Raw genomic sequence first — 18835 nt, forward strand, 5'->3', positions numbered from 1 at the left:
TGTTTTCATTCAACAAATGCCTTTATTTTTCTTTATATTTCTTCATCCTCGAGAATCAAGTTTATGTACCTCTTGATTTGTAATGTCAAATCAAATTCAGAGAATAAACATAAAACAAATCAGTGCATGTCGAAGTATAAATAACAGCAAATCTGTACCAAACTACCTCCCGATGAGAAGCAGAACTGGACTTCGGATGTCAAAACAAGACAAGAAAGAAATGACAGAATTACTAACTTAAGTAAATAACTCTGAGGAAAAACCGAAGGAATAAAAGCGAAACATGAAATGCCAAATGTTTCCGAACATAATTTTAGACATCATTTTAATACTCGCTCTGAAAAGAATCAGCATTTCGAAGATTGAAGAGCGTCAACCCAACCAGCAACCATTTTGGCCCACTTTACAGTAGCTGCCAGAGAAGAAAAACCACACGAGGAAGGGCTTTCAGGAAACTACAATCCTCAATTGATTCCACGAAACAATCGAAATGAACTCAACTGCATTCGAACAATTGCGGATTGTATTTTTTAAGAATACAGGACTTGAGGCAACGCTGAGACGAGGAAGACTTCGAAGGCTAGCGGAGATGTAGTGGATGAACACTTGGCATGAAAAATCAACGTTCATTCTCAAAAAGGCAATCAGTCGATCAATCGGACAAACTGTGAGTGATATAAAGAATGCAAACACACACTTGGCTCTGTTTCGTATTGCAGGCGCATGAAGTGACGAGTCGCTCAGTGCTGCTTGACCCGAGGAGCCGTGACTCTGCGCAGAAAACCATACAGGAGTCCAAAATTCTGCAGGAACACAAACATTACAATTAGCGATGGGGAAAAATATTTTCAAACCTTCAAAACTATCGAAGCAATCGCTTCCCAAAATGATTCACTAGCTATGTTTCCATCCACCAATTTTTATGCGCAATTTAGATTTGCTCATAAAAATGGTTGATGCAAATGCCAAGAAGCGCACATAGGCATATAACAAGAGTATGATAAACTTTTTATTTGATTAGAAAAACTACAATGTGGAAACATCTTTATGAACAAATATCAGTATGTGCATTAAAAAAGTCATGTGATTTTGTTACAAGAGATCATGTGATGATAAAACTTTGTGAATAGACAAACCAGCAGGCTGATCTCACTGTAAAACATTTTACATGTTGTTTTGGTCATTCCATTGGTTCTTAAAGCAGTGCTTCGCAGCCATCACAATAGCTGTTTATATTACAGTAAATTAACAATTAATTATATTAAGACATAGATAAATTGATACATAGACAGATCGTAAATACAATTTTACATTTACTAGGATCAGTATTTTATATATATATATATATATATATATATATATATATATATATATATATATATATATATATATATATATATATATATAACAAGAATAAAGAAACAAGAATAATCATAATATCTTATTCAATAGTCTAAATAAAACTAAAACATTAAATATCAATGCAATATTGATACAAATTAAAGGAGGAAATGGTATACTAAAGATAGTAATCAATAATACTTTTGCAATGCTTTTATAAATTACATTAACTGCTAGTTTTTAACTATATTTATTTATAACTAACTTTATATTTACTAGGGTAAAAAATTTAAATGCTGCTTTATATTCAATTAATATAATTATTATTGTACATTATATAATGTTTATTGGATAACTATATTCAATTCATCTTTATTTATATTTATAGCACTTTTACAATGTAGATTGTGTCAAAGCAGTTTGACATAGAAAAATTGAAACCGTGTCAGTCCAGTTTTCAGAGTTGACGATCAGTCATTATATGATTTATTATACGATTTAAGCAAATAATAATAATAAAACCAGCACTAAATTGATCTTACCTGAATGGCCAAATACAGCACTCCGAGATAAGATGCGATACAGACGGCCAACAGCAGGTCAAAGATTGCTGGTTTTACCCTGTTGTGTTACAAATGCAACCAAATTACTTGTGTAGCAGTTACAACAAAAAATATTAATAAAGCTTAATCATTTCTAGAACTGTAATTTCCTGTTTATTTACTCAACCCCATGTCATCCGAGATGTTCATTTCATCTTTCTGCAGTCAAAAAGAAATTTCTGAAAAAAACATCCCTGGTTTTTCCCCTATAGAGTGGATTTCTATGGTGCTCAGTGGTTTGAACTGAACAAATTAGCTTTAATTCGGCTTCAAAATGAACTCTAACCGTACGTTCACACCGAAAGCGGCGAGAGCGTCAAAGTAGCCGGAAGTCATTCATTTTCAATGAAAGCTGGCGGCGATAGGCGACGATAAGCGGCGAGGAGCAGCGCGGCGCGTCTTCGCCGGCGTGAGCGTCGAGGAGAGTTGAAATGAAGTCAACTTTATGGTAATGAGCTATGACGCGGTTCGGCGGCAAGCAATCAGAATGAAGACGTCCACCGCTTGATAGCAGTTCAGGGAACACAGACCTGTGAACTTTGGTTCCGACCACAGTTGTTCCCAAGGGTTTGATTATTGCGGTCGCCGGATTTCCAATTTCCAATGTTTTCTTACAGGAACATACATTAAATAAGTTACTGGCGAGTTACTGATGTTCATTAATGTTATATAAAAAATTATCTTTAAAAAGCGGGAATCTCACGCGATGTGACAGTACAAAACAGTACTGCTGCTTCAGGATATTTCAGACATATGGACACATATTGGATAAATAGAGCAAAGCCACACCACACGCAACTTGATCTTCCATTGTTATATGAATTTGATAAAAGGAGCGCAACATTTTCACGCTAAAAACATGTCTTATGCAGGAATGTAACTGATATGCTGCAACGGCTCCTTTAAGTACGAGATCAATGTAGTGAGTTTTGACGCTCTCGCCGCCGGAGCTGAAGGCAGACAGCGTTGTCGCCAGGGCGGCCAGAGCGACCTTGGACGCTCTCGCCGCTTTCGGTGTGAACGTACGGTAAAGCTGCCTTTTCACTGCACACGACAAGCGACAGACCGGAAGTCATTCATTTCCAATGGAGAGCAGTCCGGGAGCTGCGTGGAGTTCCGATCATCTCCGTATGCGGAAAATTCGGATCCGAATTGAGCTGCGGATCCGTTAAAATATTTGAACTCCTGCGACAAGCCACCAACCGGATATGATGTATTCCAATTTTGTCCAAGCAGATCCATGCGCGCGAGATGAGAAATGGGAGTTTATTTGGTTATTTTTTTTAATCTAAAAGTCTATATTAAAAAATAAAACTTTTCTGTTCATAAATGTAAGTAAGAAAGTAATAAATATATATATTTTAATGTTGTCTCCACATTCCCTCCAATATTTTAGCGGTCTATGAGTTTCTAGTATTCATTCATTCATTAAACCATGTAAACACACAGAAAATAAAGCCTCTTGCTTTTGCACTCCTTTATTTCGGACACTGTGTCAATCAGTTTCTCCCCCACGGTGCACGACAACACTGAAAATACTGTGAGGCTGCCACAAGGGGGCGTATTCCGACAGTCGTGTTCAGATGTCATGTGCAGTGGAAAGGCGGCTAAAGGCCTGTTTACAGCCATTCACATGCATTTTCTCTGATCAAATAACTATCCATTTTGTCAAAATGGTTGCATTTATATTCATACTTATAAATGCATCTCTACTAAGCGGATATAAAAACAATCCTTAAATCCTAAGCTACCTGCTATTTAAACTAGGTTCAACGTGAAGTGTTAAATACAGAATATTTTATTCAAATATTATTATTTGCAAAATAAGCAAAAGAAACAGTATATTTTGTCTATTATTTTCCCTTTCTATTCACAGAGATTACTACAGATGTGTGTGACACGTCTCTGTTGTTATGCTGTTGTTTGATACTAAATTACCATTGTAATTCACATTTAATTGAAAGCAGGAATTGATCATCTTGGATTACAAGCGAGTGAGCAATTTATTAGAAAGAGAAGTAATCCTTAACATTTAAACTTCAAATGGCTTCAGATCTCACCTGTAAGCATTCATGGTCTGCTTGAGCTGATCATAAAACACAAACTCAGGGTCTCTGCCAAAAAAAAAATAATAATAAGGCACAGTCAATCCCCTGGAGATGGGTATAAAACCAGATTGAAGCAATGAGAATAAGTATGGACTTTGCTACCAAAATTATGACTGAAATAAAAAAAAAAACATTTCATGGTAACATTTGAGTGCTTAAACACTGCTGATTGGCCAATAGGGTATATGCAGAAACACGCTAATAGGACTTTTAATTTGACAGTAACCTGGCTTAATCGTTTCCAGTGAATTGCATGCAAAAATCGGCACGTTTAAGGTCTGTTTTCTTTAAAAATCAGCGATCTCCACTGGCTAAGTGATATCCGATATAAAGTGGGTCTCAGATTGTACAAGAAGCACTGCATTAAATTACATTCCCCCCCACCATGTCTTTATAATATGAGCATTTATTTTACCCCAGTATATTCAATAGAGCTTCTGCTCTAATCTGCAGATTCTGACGGGCATGTGCGAGTAAAAGGCTTTTTGTCTCGTTTTACACTTGAGCAACTAAATGAATGCTGAATTCTATTTAACTGATTGTAATTGAATTAAATCACAACATTGATGCTGTAAAAGAAACCGTATAATACGGAAAAAAATTCACAATAACAAGTCACCGGAAGTTTATCAGTTTGGGAAACATTCGCTCGGCATAAACCCCCATTCAAATGAAAACACAGACACTGGCCTGTAGGGATGTAACGGTATCAGAATTTCACGATACGGTAATACCTCGGTATGAATGTCACGGTACGGTATTTATTAAATCATTTACAGGAAAAAACAAAACTTATGAAAATACTCCAAAAAAGTGCCAAAAGTGTCAATGACATACAAATTAGCCATCTATCTGTAAGCTTTGAAACAGGAACTTCAATTTTAATAACAAAAAAATATTAAACCATGTAAAAAAATAAAGTTTCAATTTAGTATTGTTGAAAACTCATCACATTCAACATTTAATCACTCACTCACTTAGATAGAGATTGGCTTTAAGGAAAATTATCTTATAACTATAATCTGGTAAAAGCTGGTATCTCTGGGTATTTACAATGTCCCCTGCAACAGAAAAAACCCTCTCATTTGGGACTGAGGTTTCTGGGACAGAGAGATATGACTTGGCCCAGGTTGACAGCAGTGGGTAACGTTGTGCATTGTCTTTCCCCCACTTGAGAGGACAAACCATGAGTGAGAAATATGGTCTCATGTCTGCATCAATCTGAACAGTGTGCTGACAACACCGCTATTCAGTACGCGCGCGACAACACAGCTGATAAGAACTCGCGCGACAACACCGCTATTCAGTACGCGCACGACAACACAGCTGATAAAAACTCGTGCGAAAACACCGCTATTCAGTACGCGCACAGCGACAACACCCGCTTTAGAGTTTTCCAGCTCTTTTTTATCCCCGCTTCTAGCAGCACACTCCGTTTCCGCATTACTGGAGCTGTAGTGACAACAGACCGCAAGGAATGATGGTCAAGCATGGGCTGATGGGAATTGTAGTTTTCACTACCTCCCGTTCTCTTCATTCGCCTGAGCAAATTTTCTCAGAAGACCTATAGTTTTACCGAGTCATGCGACTACGGTAATATTGAAAAAAATTAATATTGCGGTATGACGGTATTTACAATACCGTTACATCCCTACTGGCCTGTGAACATTATGGTCGAACAGCAGTGTTTAATTATGCAGTATATAAGATTGACACCTAGTGGATGAACTAGATATTGCAGTCCAAATTCAAGAGTTTGCGGAGTTACACAAACGAAAATGAAGACAGACCAACACGGAATGCACTTTTTCAACTTTAGCATTGTTTTTTTAGAATTTACTTAGCATGTTTGTTAAGTATGTGAAAACATGTTATTTTATAGGGCTGCCCAATATATTACAAAATTATTGTTATCTCGATAATAGTATATACAATATACACTAGAGATGCACAATATATCGTTTTAGCAAAAGTCACATCGCAGGATATGCAATGTTGAGTTGGGTTTATAGAGAACCAAAAGCCATAGTTTTGTTTTGTTTTGTTTTTTTAAAGTGGAAGTCTGCCAACATCTGCCTGTGTTTTAAGGCCTGTGACTATATGTACTTTACAATAGAGATTAAAGCATTCATGTACAAGATATTGTACCATTTCATGCCTTTAATAAAGATACATTTTATTTTAATATTTACACAATAAAGAAGATGCAGTGTTCTTTACATTAGATTTTTTCCAATTGCCGTACCTGAATACGGTTTGACAAAACCATGAAGCAACCTTACTTGTAATTAGTGTATCATTTTTATGCATGATTCGATCCCCTACTGCAATCAATCTGAATTAATGAACATTTCCAATGTTCAAGACACCTGATGAAACTGTATTCAAATCAGTATTTTATATGCAGAAAAACAAAATATCGCAATGTCAGATTTTTCCAATATCGTGCAGCCCTAATATAAGCATCGCAGACATGTGCGATAAATTATTTTATGTATTGGTTGTTTGTTTAAATTAACCAATCACATGAAGGCGTGTCATCTTGAGCCCCGCCTCCTCAGTAGTTGCTGTTCTGCTATTGGCTGGAGCGGCTCAAAGTTGCACCAAAGCTAAAAATAAACAGTAATGGCGGGAGTCGAGATGAGACTAAAATGACAACAGCCAATCAGAATCAGAATATCTGTGGAGGTTTTCACTGACTTAATATTTGCACCTTGATGCTGTTTTTAGTGTGAAAAATATCTTTAACCTGTTTATTTTAACATCATTAAATAAATTACTTAAAAACAGATCTAATAAAATATCTTTATATTGATGTATATTATGTTTTATTGTAATGTCATATCATAAGAAATATTGTTATCTCAATACTCAACAACAAAATGACATATTTTTCAAGTGAATTCCGTCTTTTCCAGCCTTAAGAGTTAAAAACTACATACAACACATTTAAAGACACGCTCAACAGCACTCAAATGTTAGCAGAACACGGACGTGTTAAACATTTTTGAAACCAAAGTCATTATTTTTGCCCACTCCAGCAGCGGCGAGTGCAGACTGACCTCTTGTCTGCTCGCACCAAGTGTCTCTTGACGTCCTTCAGGTATCGGCTGAGCTGATGCTCCAGCGTGTTGATGATGCTGCTGTCTTTATCCAGAAGCTGAGCGGCTCGAGGCTGAGCGGTCAACCAGTCCACCAGAGACGCCAGCTGATCCTCCTGCACCTGCTGACCACAAACACTAATCCGTGAGACACGTCGAAAAAAGTCTGACATAGTAGCTTTAAAACGTGCTTTGTTAGGTGGTAATCTCTATTTGACTCATTGGTATATTTCATTTCTCACTAGTAGAGTTCAGAGAGTCAAAGTGAACAAAGTCATCTGCTATTATAACAAATGTTGAAGTACCGCAGGGTTGTGTCAGCTCCGCTGTTTACCTTGTAATGTAAATACCATTCATTTTAAGTAAAATACTAGGTACATAAAGGGATAGTTCACCCACTAATTGTTGCAGACTGAGGAAAACTGCTAAAGTGAATTAGCAAATTGTTTGTGTTTTAGACATTCTGTTAGTGTGCGTTAAAGTACTCCCAAAAATGAAAATGTACACATTATTTATCTCCCTCAAGTGGTTCAAAACCTTTGAGTTTCCTGTTGAACAGAAATACTAAGAAAGTCAATAGTTGTAGGTTTCTAACATTTTTCAAAATATCTTCTTTCCAGTTTAACAGAAGAAGGAAACTCAAACTGGTAAATCCTAAAAGGATGACAGGATTTTCAGTCTTGGATGAACTATTCCTTAACCACGAGTTAAAATGTTGCTAATATAATGTAAGAATATCGTGCTGATGAAGAATAAAGTTTCAACTGCGGTACCAAATGTTATGAACATGGTATTTTTGTGCTTCATACTCACCATCTGTTCAGTGAAGATCTCCAGGTCTCCGGTGACGCCCTGGATGACACAATGATTATTTAATATAACTTTTTATTGTTTTTTAGTAATATAAGAACAATATTAAACAAAGCTGAAATTACAAAATAAAACGAAGAAAATTGTTATGAGATTTTTGTAATTGTGTAAATCTAAAGCGTTTAAAAAGAGTACATATACATATATATATATATATATATATATATATATATATATATATATATATATATATATATATATATATATAAATCATTACTAACAACACTTTAAAACCACAATTATTTTTAAAAAAAGACGAATCGCATCCAAAGTAAACATTTGTTTTGACATAATATATCTGCATTTATATATATATCTTGTGCATTTGTAATACACTATATAAAACAATTGTATTATAGATAATTAAATGTACTAAATACCCAAGTTACAAAAACTGTAAATAATAAAATAATAAAGCTTAGAAAAGAATTTAAAAAATTAAAGAAACTAGCAATTAAATCGATATTAAAATGAAAAATGTAACTGATATCCCAATTGTTTAAAAACCTTTAAAAACAGCTGAAAAAATGTGACAAATCTTAACAAAAAGTTCCAATTAACATTAATTTATGACATTACCTTCTCCGTCAGGTTATATATGACTCTGGCCAGAGTTTCTGCAATAACTTTAGTGTTACGACTGAGTTTCCCCAGATCCACATGAGGCCTAAAGAAAAAAAAAGAAAGAGAAATGACATCACACAAGCAACCAATCATCGAGGAAGGAAGGGGAGGGAGGGAGCGAATCATTGGGGCGACGGAGAGAGAGCACCAATCATCATCACCCACCCAGTGGTGGCCTCTCCTGCCCCCTCCAGAGAGGGCGACACTGACCGCATGTCCATGATGGAGTGGCGCGCGGGGCTGCGGTGGCTCTCCAGGTGGGACAGGGTGAAGGCGGGCAGGCGGCGGATCCCGAAGCGCTCGTGCTCCCATGCCAGAGTGTCATCCGCCAGGTTGATCTTCTTGTGGACCATCGCGAACTTCAGGTCGGGGTGCTGATGGGCCACAACCTGGTATAAGACACAATCTCATCTTTAACCCATTTAAATTGTGACTTTTAATTTGCGACAACACAAAAATATTATTACTATTATTTTTTTTTTAGCATTGAACCATGTTTACATTTTGCATGGGTAAAATAGTTTTTTGGGGGTGAAGCATCAGGTTTACAAAGTTTTAAAATCAGGGTTTCTGCAGGTTTCAACAAGTCAAATTTAAGACCTTTTTAAGATCGTAATGAAATTTTACAAGAGTTTTTGTCTAATGATCCGATAAAAATTAAAACAAAAGCAAACTTTAGTTGTATATAAACTCATTTTTTTCTCACTTTGCTTTAACAAACCAAAACTAGTTAACCCATTTAATAAACCAATTTTGACTGTCTTTTTCATCTACCTGAACTCTCTAAAATGCTGTTACATTTGAAAAAGAAAGTTAAATTTATTATTACTTTTTATTTTGCATTGTTACATTTTTGATGCGGCATCAGGTTTACAAAATACAAGCTTGAAGCAGTTTAAAATTGCTTTTTAAAACCATAAATTTTATTGGAATAAATTTTTTTCTTTTAGGTATTTAAAGAAATAAATCATATCGGTTGATGCCAATATTTGAAAAAAGGCAGCTGAAATACTATAAATAATAGCATAGTTTTCCCATCATTATAAAATAGCAACAGAATTGCTCTTCAATTGTACAAGCGCAAATCTTAAATGGTATAAAAAAAAAAAAAACACTATTTTTTTTTAGGTTAGAAATAATAGCAGATTTAAAACATGGAAGTATTTTTTAAGTATTTTTTCTAAATGTATGAATATCAGTTTCTGGACTTCCTGCTTATTAAAAATGCAGGACGTGTAAACTTGCTAACGGTCACAATAGACAAAGTTGCAAAGTCCTGATTGTGCCGTTTCCCACCAGTATAAAACTCAATTACACTGTTATACCAAGTTTAAATCCAATTTACCTAACGTGAAATCAAAATATGAATAAAAAAAAAATGGTAACACTTTACAATAATGTTCATTAGTTAATGCATTTACTAACATGAACTAATCATCAGCAACAAATGCATTATTAATATCCAAGTGCATGCTTGTTAAAATTAGTTAATGTACCATGAGTAAACATGATCTAACAATGAACAACTGTATTTTCGTTAACTAATGTTAATTAACATGAACAAATACAGTAGTAAATGTATTGTTCATTGTTTGTTCATGTTAGTGAATGCTTTAATAAACATTAACTAATGAACCTTATTGTAAAGTGTGACCAAAAAAATGGCAAGAAAAAACAACTTAAATTTGTCATCTGATAGAGCGTTTGGACTCAATGTCAGATACTGGCGTTTGACATCATGAAGGGTATTTATGTGGCTGTTTTGAGTGGGCGATCTTACAGTTTCTAGCTCTTTGAGCAGGGTGTACTGAGGGCTTCCCTCTTTTGGTGGTTTGGACACATGGAGGTGAAGGTTATCGCTGTTTCCTAGAGTGTCCAGACACAAGACAAACGCCACATTGTCCTGGAGCAGACTGGCATCTAAAAGACAAAAGAGCAGGTCAGTTTTAATAAACAGCTTTATCTTTGCACACTTTAAAAGTCTAATGTGCATATTTTAAAAATTAAATCCTAAACTTTATGAAAAGTATGAGCAACATTAGAAGTGTAAATATTGCAAAAGTGACAAATATGTATTTAAACATTTACAGCAGTCAACATTTGAAGAGGATCATTGTCAAAGTGGTCCTAAAACTATTAAACAACAGCCATTCTTGCCTTGTAATTTTTATTTTACTCCACTTCAATCGTTGACTACTATATTCTGCATTTTGTATGGTGTTTAAGGATATAAAACATAAAAACAGCAATTAAATTGCACAGCACAGGGATTCCCTGCAAAGACAACAAATCTGAAAGTGAAAGTAAAAAGCACAAAAGCGTCAAAACAGCGCCTGATTATTTAGGTTTATGGTTCCCCCTTGTGATTGTTAAAGGAATTGCAGCATTCACAGTTATCTGTTGTGATTATGGTTAGATTAAATAACTATAATTAGATGGTAACAAATAGCAACAAGCCTAATCACCTGTGTGATCCAGATTGTCCTCTAGCCAGCGTTTAGTGCCTTGATAGTTGAACTTTCCGCCTCCCGACAAGAAAAACAGCAGGTTATATCTACAAACACAAAAAGCATTGCACTATTTAACAATTTTTTATAAGTTTTTTTTTTAAACCAATACATTTACAAAACATTAAAGCACAAAAAGAGATCCACTTAAAAAAAAAAGATGCTAAATAAAATGCAAGTGTTACCCAGCGTGAGTCCTCTTGTAGGAATACAGTCTGGAAAACAGTCGCGCAAGCTCCAGCAGTATAGCGACGCCACTGCCGTTTGAGTCCGCGCCATACGACAGCCACTGGAGGAAAACACACACACACTCAATGCAGGAACAACAGCCCCGTTTACACATCATATTAACATTGTCCAACCGAAAATAAAGGGGTGGTCCAATGCTATTTTATGCATACAGGGGTACTTACAATGTTAGAGTTGAACTCTAGTGTTCGGCAAGGATGAAGTTTAAAATTTTTTTCGGACAAAACACTATTTCGTTTCTATTACGGTGGTAATGAATTTCACGATTGTTGTATTTTTTCGATTCTGGCTCTATTTTAGATAACTAAGAGATGAAAGTCTTCCGAAATGTGCAAGAGTGTACCTATCGCCCCACAACAGTGCTTGGCTGAAATTTAATGGCAAAAATGCACTTTTGGACGTGAAGGAAAGCTGATCTTGTTTAGTTATCGTTAATTTAACCCCATTTACACATATGTTTTAATTACTTAGGCTGATTCCTCCTTTCGGGAGTTATTTAGAACGGAACTTTTATATTTCCATGGCAACGCATCTGGCTTGATGCACTGCAACGCCATTGACTGCAGAGGAGAGTAGAGCTGATGAATTTACAACGCGTCAATCAATCATTAATGTCTGCTGAACTATATGAAAGTAACTGGCTGTTTAACTGGGAGAAGAATAGAGTAAGTGACAGTTATTCAAACATTGTGTATCTATTGCGAATAACACGCATTGTAAGACTATGTAAAATGATTATTATTAGACATCAACAATAAAACACCAGTGTGCATTTTACAACGAAAGCCAAGTAAGAGTTATATCATTGAAAGTACGCATCGGTTTATACAATACTACATTATATGCACTCAAGATTAAGAGGAGACTAGTGAAAAGTGAGAAAGTTACATACCTTTAACGGGGCTAATAATACTGAACTTAGCCTTTTTTACATTTTTAATTTTCATTCCATCCAAACTAAAATACTTTTTGTCTTTAACTTACATACAGCATAAAATCCTTACCGGAGCGACTCCGAAAGAGTCATAATGAGCCACCAGGACGATGGTGGGCAGATCTTCTCCTCCTGACCCTGTGAGGCGGCCCTGAGAATGACATTCAGAGATTATTGGTAAGACCTTATTTTGATGGACCAATTGAGTAGACTGTATGCTTAATATCTGTTGATACTGCTCCTTCAACAGACATTTAACTGACTATATAAGAAATTCAGCAAGTACATGTCAACTTACACTAACCCCAACCCCAACCTAACAGTCTACTTATAATCTAATGAGAATTAGTTGCAATGTAACTTAAATTCAACAAACGGACCATCAAAGTAAAGTGTGACTAAATTATTTGATATTAGGGAGTTAAAATTACTAGTTAGGCATGAAAGTCCAACATTTAAAGGGACAGTTCAGTCAATAATTCAAAGTTTCTTTCTTCTGTTGAACAATTAGACTTTCATAGTATCTTTTTCTCTACTATGAATGTCAATGGCTAAATATAATAATTTGTGCTCTACAGAACTTTTTTACTCAAGGTTTAAAATCACTTGAGGTTGAGGTTTTTAGGTAAACCATCTTTTTTAGAGCTGCTTTCTGCACAGGAGTTCTGGGGTCTGATTGTAAAAATTTGCATGTAAAACAAAAAATGTGTTTATTAATGACTTTATCTCATATGATGAATTAAAGAGGTTCAATTAAGTCAATATTTAAAGTAAAGTATGTTTACTTCGAGTTTACTTCCAGCTGATTACTTGCAGATAATAAATCTCATTTCTGAACCCCATGTATCCGTATTGAAACTAATGTTTATAAAGTATTAATCAATTTAGTAAACACAATTTACATCTTCAATGCATGTTCAGAATCTACTAATCATGTTCTGTCATGTTTTTTAAAATATATCAGGCTTTATCACAATTTATTAAACAAAAATAAATGGTTGTCAATTGCATAAGGCGTTTCGGTAATGAAAGAAATCAATCAAAATAAAAAACCCTGATCATTTAAAAATGAATATTATTTCAGAATATGAAGTAACTACAAATTAATAATCCATTTTTTTTTTATGAATGTCAAAGTGAATTACTCTTTTTTTTTTAACAGACACTATTTTTCAGATTGTTGCGGTAATGAGATTTTTTATGACTTATTTTGGAAATTATGTTTAAAAGATGGTAAATATTAACTATATATTTTTATTAATTGAACAAAAGCTCCAGACTTTTTTTTAAAATCTAGAAAAAAAAGTTTAAATTTTTATTTTGATATTTTTTAAAAGCAGGATTTTGTGAGAAACACCCATATAGAGGGTGTTTTTGGATACAGTTAGAGGCTGTGTTTATGGGTAAACTAGTCAGTTAAACTCACCTCTAGACTAGTAATAGCCCAGTCACTGACAGCTTTACTCTGAGCTCCACTGGTCACCATCTGAAAACCATTAGCTGTAGCCGTATGAAGCAGCACTGTTTGAAAACATAATACACATTAGGAAATGCATACATTGTTTTATTTTTATTTAAATATGCATATTGAAAATGTTTTTTTTTCAACTATGGGGTGATCTTGAGTCTTAATTTGGCCACAACTTTCACTGTATTTCAGCAAATGAACTGATATTTGGAGACAAATCTTATTCTGACACATATTTTGGTTTAAGTTTTTAAAAACTCAACAATACACACTGGGCAAACTGACTACTCTTTCATTATGTTGGGGGCTGTTTTTGCCCCATTGACTTCCCTTATAACACTTATTTTGATTGCAAAGCAATAACACCATATAATCATGCATTCTTTATTGTTGCTGGATTTCCCTGTTGGGAAGAGGTATAATAATGGAAGTCAATAGGCAGCCAGGAACATAACAAAAGGGTAGTCAATTTGAACAATACACAAGGGTTAAGAGCAGTGCTACAGTATGACGTACCTTCAGCGGCGGATGAAGACCCCTGTGAGGATGAGGAGATCTGTGTCTGTGTGTAGATAGACAGCAGCTCCTCGTCCTCCAGAGCGAAGTACACCGGCACGATGGTCTCGGTGGCCAACAGCTCCGGCTCCAGCTCCATGAACTGCTGCAGTGACCAGAACAAACGCACAATCAGCCGCACTACAACACATGGTGTGCTAAACACACGCGATAAGATTCCAGTGACAAGCTAACTGTCTGTCTGCACCAAACGCAACATGACACGGCTTTAAATATGGAAATTACCCAAACTCTTTAGTCATTTTAATTGAGATCCTAATGGCCTAATCTGATTCGTTGATCTATGCTAAGCTAAAAGTACTCTGACTAGACCTGGATATTAGCTGTATGAAATCAAAAAAACAAGTGGATTGTCCCTTTAAATAATGTAAATGTAATTTTCATAAAAACATTAGTACCTGCACTATGTCCTGGGGTAGGGTGGACATGTTGTGCGGCAGGATGATGACCACCGCTCCCGCTGACTGACGCAGAGCCTTCTGGTATTTCTCATAGGAGAAATCAGCGAGCCGCATCATCACACAGCGACGACTCAGCACTTCAGCCTCCACCGTACGAGCCTCCGTGTTCAAGATGGCATTACGTGAACCTGCCAATGGATGTGGTTTATTAGTACACTTGCAGCACATTGTTTGTCATGAAAAACACTGTTTATATCATTATCATATTACATTTAGGGTTTGGTTTTTGTCTCTTAACCAAAATATAGTAAATAAAGTCCATAAAAACCTGTACAACCAGTTTTTATCTATGACCTTAAGTTATGAGCAACAGTTGATGAGATGTTTGATAAACAGAGATGGAATATATTGCTTTTAGTACTGTTATTGTGGATAATATTTACATTATTTAAAAAAAATTGTTGCCTTGGCAGTAGGGCTGGGTCGAAAAACGATATTATATCGAATCGCGATAAAATTTATGTCAATAACAATGATAAGCTCTGGACAATTTGACTCTATTTTGATCTAAGAGCCAATCACATAGCAGAAATGTGCAACAACAGGAATCTAAAAGTGTGTTGACAATATTTTCGGCCACCGAAAATGTATTGGCCGAAAACATGATTTATGTAATACGCCATTCAATGGGTCCTCTTATTTTTGCGGCTTCAGTCATTGTTGCTGTACCCTTTTATTAACAACTTATATCGAAACATATATCTTCATTTTTCCCATATCGCCCAGCTCTACTTGGCAGCTAACTAAAACATAATTAAGTTCGTTGTTCATGCCCCTAAAGATCTGAAAGGACTAAGTCAACACTGGAGGTTTTTGAACACATTATATAGCAATAGCAAGACATCTCCTGAAGTGCCTCACTTTATAATTGTTAACTAAAACAAAGTAATATTTTTTTCTTGAAGATTAAATATTAAACTACGTTTAACTTAAGTTGCTTCATTAAAAGGACCTCTTTCTCACACATGATAAATGTGACTAATAAAACACACAAAATAAATTTAATGAAAATAAATATCTCAATTATCATTACGAAAAATAAAACCACATAAAACTCATCAAATAAAGTGTACAATGTTTTGTTAATATTAACTTAAAAACTGTTAATTTAAAGTACGATGTCAACTTAAACCAAACCAATTAACCAAACTTAAATTAAACCAATAAAGAAAATAAATAAATAAATATGCAAAATAATTATGAAGACATAAAATATAATTATTAAACATAAATATAAATACTTATAAATAATCGAGTTACATTAAGGCATCGAAATTACAGAAAATACTCAAATTAAATTTGAAAAAATGATTTAACAAATTCCTGAAGCACTTGACAAAACTGAAAAACATAAAACAAAAATACAGCAAAACAAAAATAAACATGATAAACTAAAACTACAAGCAACAAAAACAACTGTATTAAAATATATTGGGTTAGACTCATTAATATATTTATACATGTATTAGAACAATACATGTATAAATATATTAATGAGTCTAACCCAACAACCTGTCAGTGAAGACATGTGAGAGGTCTGATAACAGAAACCTTCATTACTTTAGTAACTTAGAGTAAATACTACAGTGCTTTTTGAAACGGTACAACCAAAAATTGCATCCCTGCATTTTGTATTTGTTTACTTATGTTTGTATTATCATGTAAAACTTTTTTTTGTGTTTGTGTGTTTTTAAAGGTCCATTAGATTTTCTTATTCAGGATATTTTTGTTAAACCTGCACTTAAAAAAACTGGATAACACGGCTCCATGTTTACAGTGATGTTCACAATACAAATATAGCTGCTTTACAAAACCTAAAAAGTCTAATTGCAATTTTTCTGACTAATTTTGTTTGCGATCCCAAATTGTGAAATCAAACTTTAGCTCTGTATTTCTTAATAGTGTGCATATATATATAAATAAATACATACATAAATATATATAAATATATATATATATATATATATGCTATGGGTTGTGTGATTTGACAAAAATATCCAATTATTGTTTTTTTTCTGACTGATACTGTTTGTGCTTTAATTTAGTGAAAATATTTGTAAAAACTCATTGCAATGGTACAGGATTTACTTTAAGTTTAATGAAAACAATGACATTAAATGTCAAAAAAAATGACTAATCGTAAAAAGTAATCATGACAACACTATAAAGTTATTATGTTACTACAGCTGAACTTTACTATAGCATGGTTCAAAAACACGACACTATTTACTGTAAATCACTATAGTATTTTTTCATGTGGGTTGGTTGAAGGTTTGAACCCAATGTTGATTAACGAACCACTACACCCTAAACATAAAAACATAAGTGTAAATGAGTGATCATAGAGTTATATGTTGAGTGGGTGTGGTGTAGCTTATTGTGATTTTGCTATTTCAATTTGTGATGTCAAGCTTCAGCTACTTATTCTCAATAGTATCTAGTCGACAATTTAAATTAAACAAATACAATATAATATATAATATTCATATTCACAAAATTAAAATCGCAAACAATATAATCACTCACTGTTTAAATGAAAATGGTAATTCTAATTGTCTAAAAATTACAGTGAGTTTTCAAAATCGTGATGATTACTCACGATTTAAATAAAAAAAGTAATACTAACCATTAAAAAATGACCGTGAGTTTTCAAAATTGTGATGACGGTTTAAATAAAAATGGTAATACTTACTGTCAAAAAATGACTGTGAGTTTTCAAAATTGCGATGACGGTTTAAATAAAAATGGTGATACTAACTGTTAAAAAAGTACCGTGAGTTTTCAAAATCATGATGATCACTCACGATTTAAATAAAAAAAGTAATACTAACTGTTAAAAAATGACCGTGAGTTTTCAAAATTGCGATGACGATTTAAATAAAAATGGTAATACTTACTGTCAAAAAATAACAATGAGTTTTCAAAATCGCGAAGACGGTATATATAATGGTAATACTAACTGTCAAAAAATTACCTTGAGTTTTCAAAATCGCGATGACCGTTTAAATAAAAATGGTAATACTAAGTGTCAAAAAAATGACCGTGAGTTTTCAAAATCGGGATGACGGTTTAAATTGTAATGGTAATACTAACTGTCAAAAAATTACAGTGATTTTTTTAAAATCACGATGACGGTTTAAATAAAATGCCAAAACTGTCAAAAACTTACAGTGAGTTTTCAAAATCGCGATGACGGTTTAAATTATAATAATACAACCGTAAAAAATGACCGAGGTTTAGCTTGAAATCAGTAATGGTGACAACACTAACGTTATAATGTTATAGTTATTGTTTTACCACAGCTGATTAATGTAAGTACTTTAACGTTACTATAACATGGTTCAAAAACACTAACGTTACACCAATTACTAAAAGTTAAATCACTATAACATTTTTTCATGTTGATTCACAGCACCCCAAAACACCCTAAATAAAAAGCCAGAATTGTAAATGACCGATCATACGGTGGTGGAAAGTGTGTGTGGTTTGGTTTAGTGTGGTGTTTTACCGTAGGTTTGCCCCTGCAGGTCGTACTGCTGCATGCGGTACACACTGAACTCATGCGCCGCTTCCGCGCGCAGCGGACACACGAGCACCAGAAACAGCACCAGGCTGAGCGGGAACGACACCTTCAGCATGTTCTCCAACACCTCACCAGCCTCCTCGAACATGCTGGAGCCGCTGCGGGAGATTCCGACCGACAGAAACAGAGAAAACACCGAATGAATGACCGACGAGGCGAGCTCGAGCTGTCAGGCGTCGCAGGGGAGGATTTCAGACAGGCGAACTCCGCGGACACCTGCAGCTCTGTCCGTAGTTTTAATAATGCTGCTGTTTCTTTGATGAATGGTTCACCTTTTGTGTGACGGATTGGGTTTGTATAGTGGATTAAGCGTTTTTTGTTTAGTTAAATATTTTTTTATTGGTAAGATCTTGTCCATTTGGCTGTTGTTGGCGGTGGTTGGGGTCCATCAGGGAATATCAAGGACTACCT

General features: G+C 34.6%; 1 protein-coding gene across 4 annotated transcripts; it reads right to left on the bottom strand.

The window, feature by feature from the left end:
* Positions 1-2: 2 nt before the first annotated feature.
* On the bottom strand, positions 3-18621 carry ncln (nicalin). 4 transcript variants are annotated; one of them, XM_005161591.5, is made up of 15 exons: positions 18350-18621; positions 14779-14969; positions 14321-14465; positions 13763-13857; positions 12407-12487; positions 11339-11442; positions 11112-11200; positions 10427-10566; positions 8857-9035; positions 8602-8689; positions 7966-8004; positions 7114-7274; positions 4004-4057; positions 1884-1962; positions 3-803 (listed from the first exon to the last, which is right to left on the bottom strand). In XM_005161591.5, exons 1-15 carry the CDS (start codon positions 18510-18512, stop codon positions 741-743), a joined length of 1671 nt encoding a protein of 556 aa, XP_005161648.1. In that variant the 5' UTR covers positions 18513-18621; the 3' UTR covers positions 3-740.
* Positions 18622-18835: the final 214 nt, after the last annotated feature.

The sequence above is a fragment of the Danio rerio genome, chromosome 22, assembly GCF_049306965.1.
Source record: "Danio rerio strain Tuebingen ecotype United States chromosome 22, GRCz12tu, whole genome shotgun sequence".
In the NCBI taxonomy this organism is placed as follows: domain Eukaryota; kingdom Metazoa; phylum Chordata; class Actinopteri; order Cypriniformes; family Danionidae; genus Danio; species Danio rerio.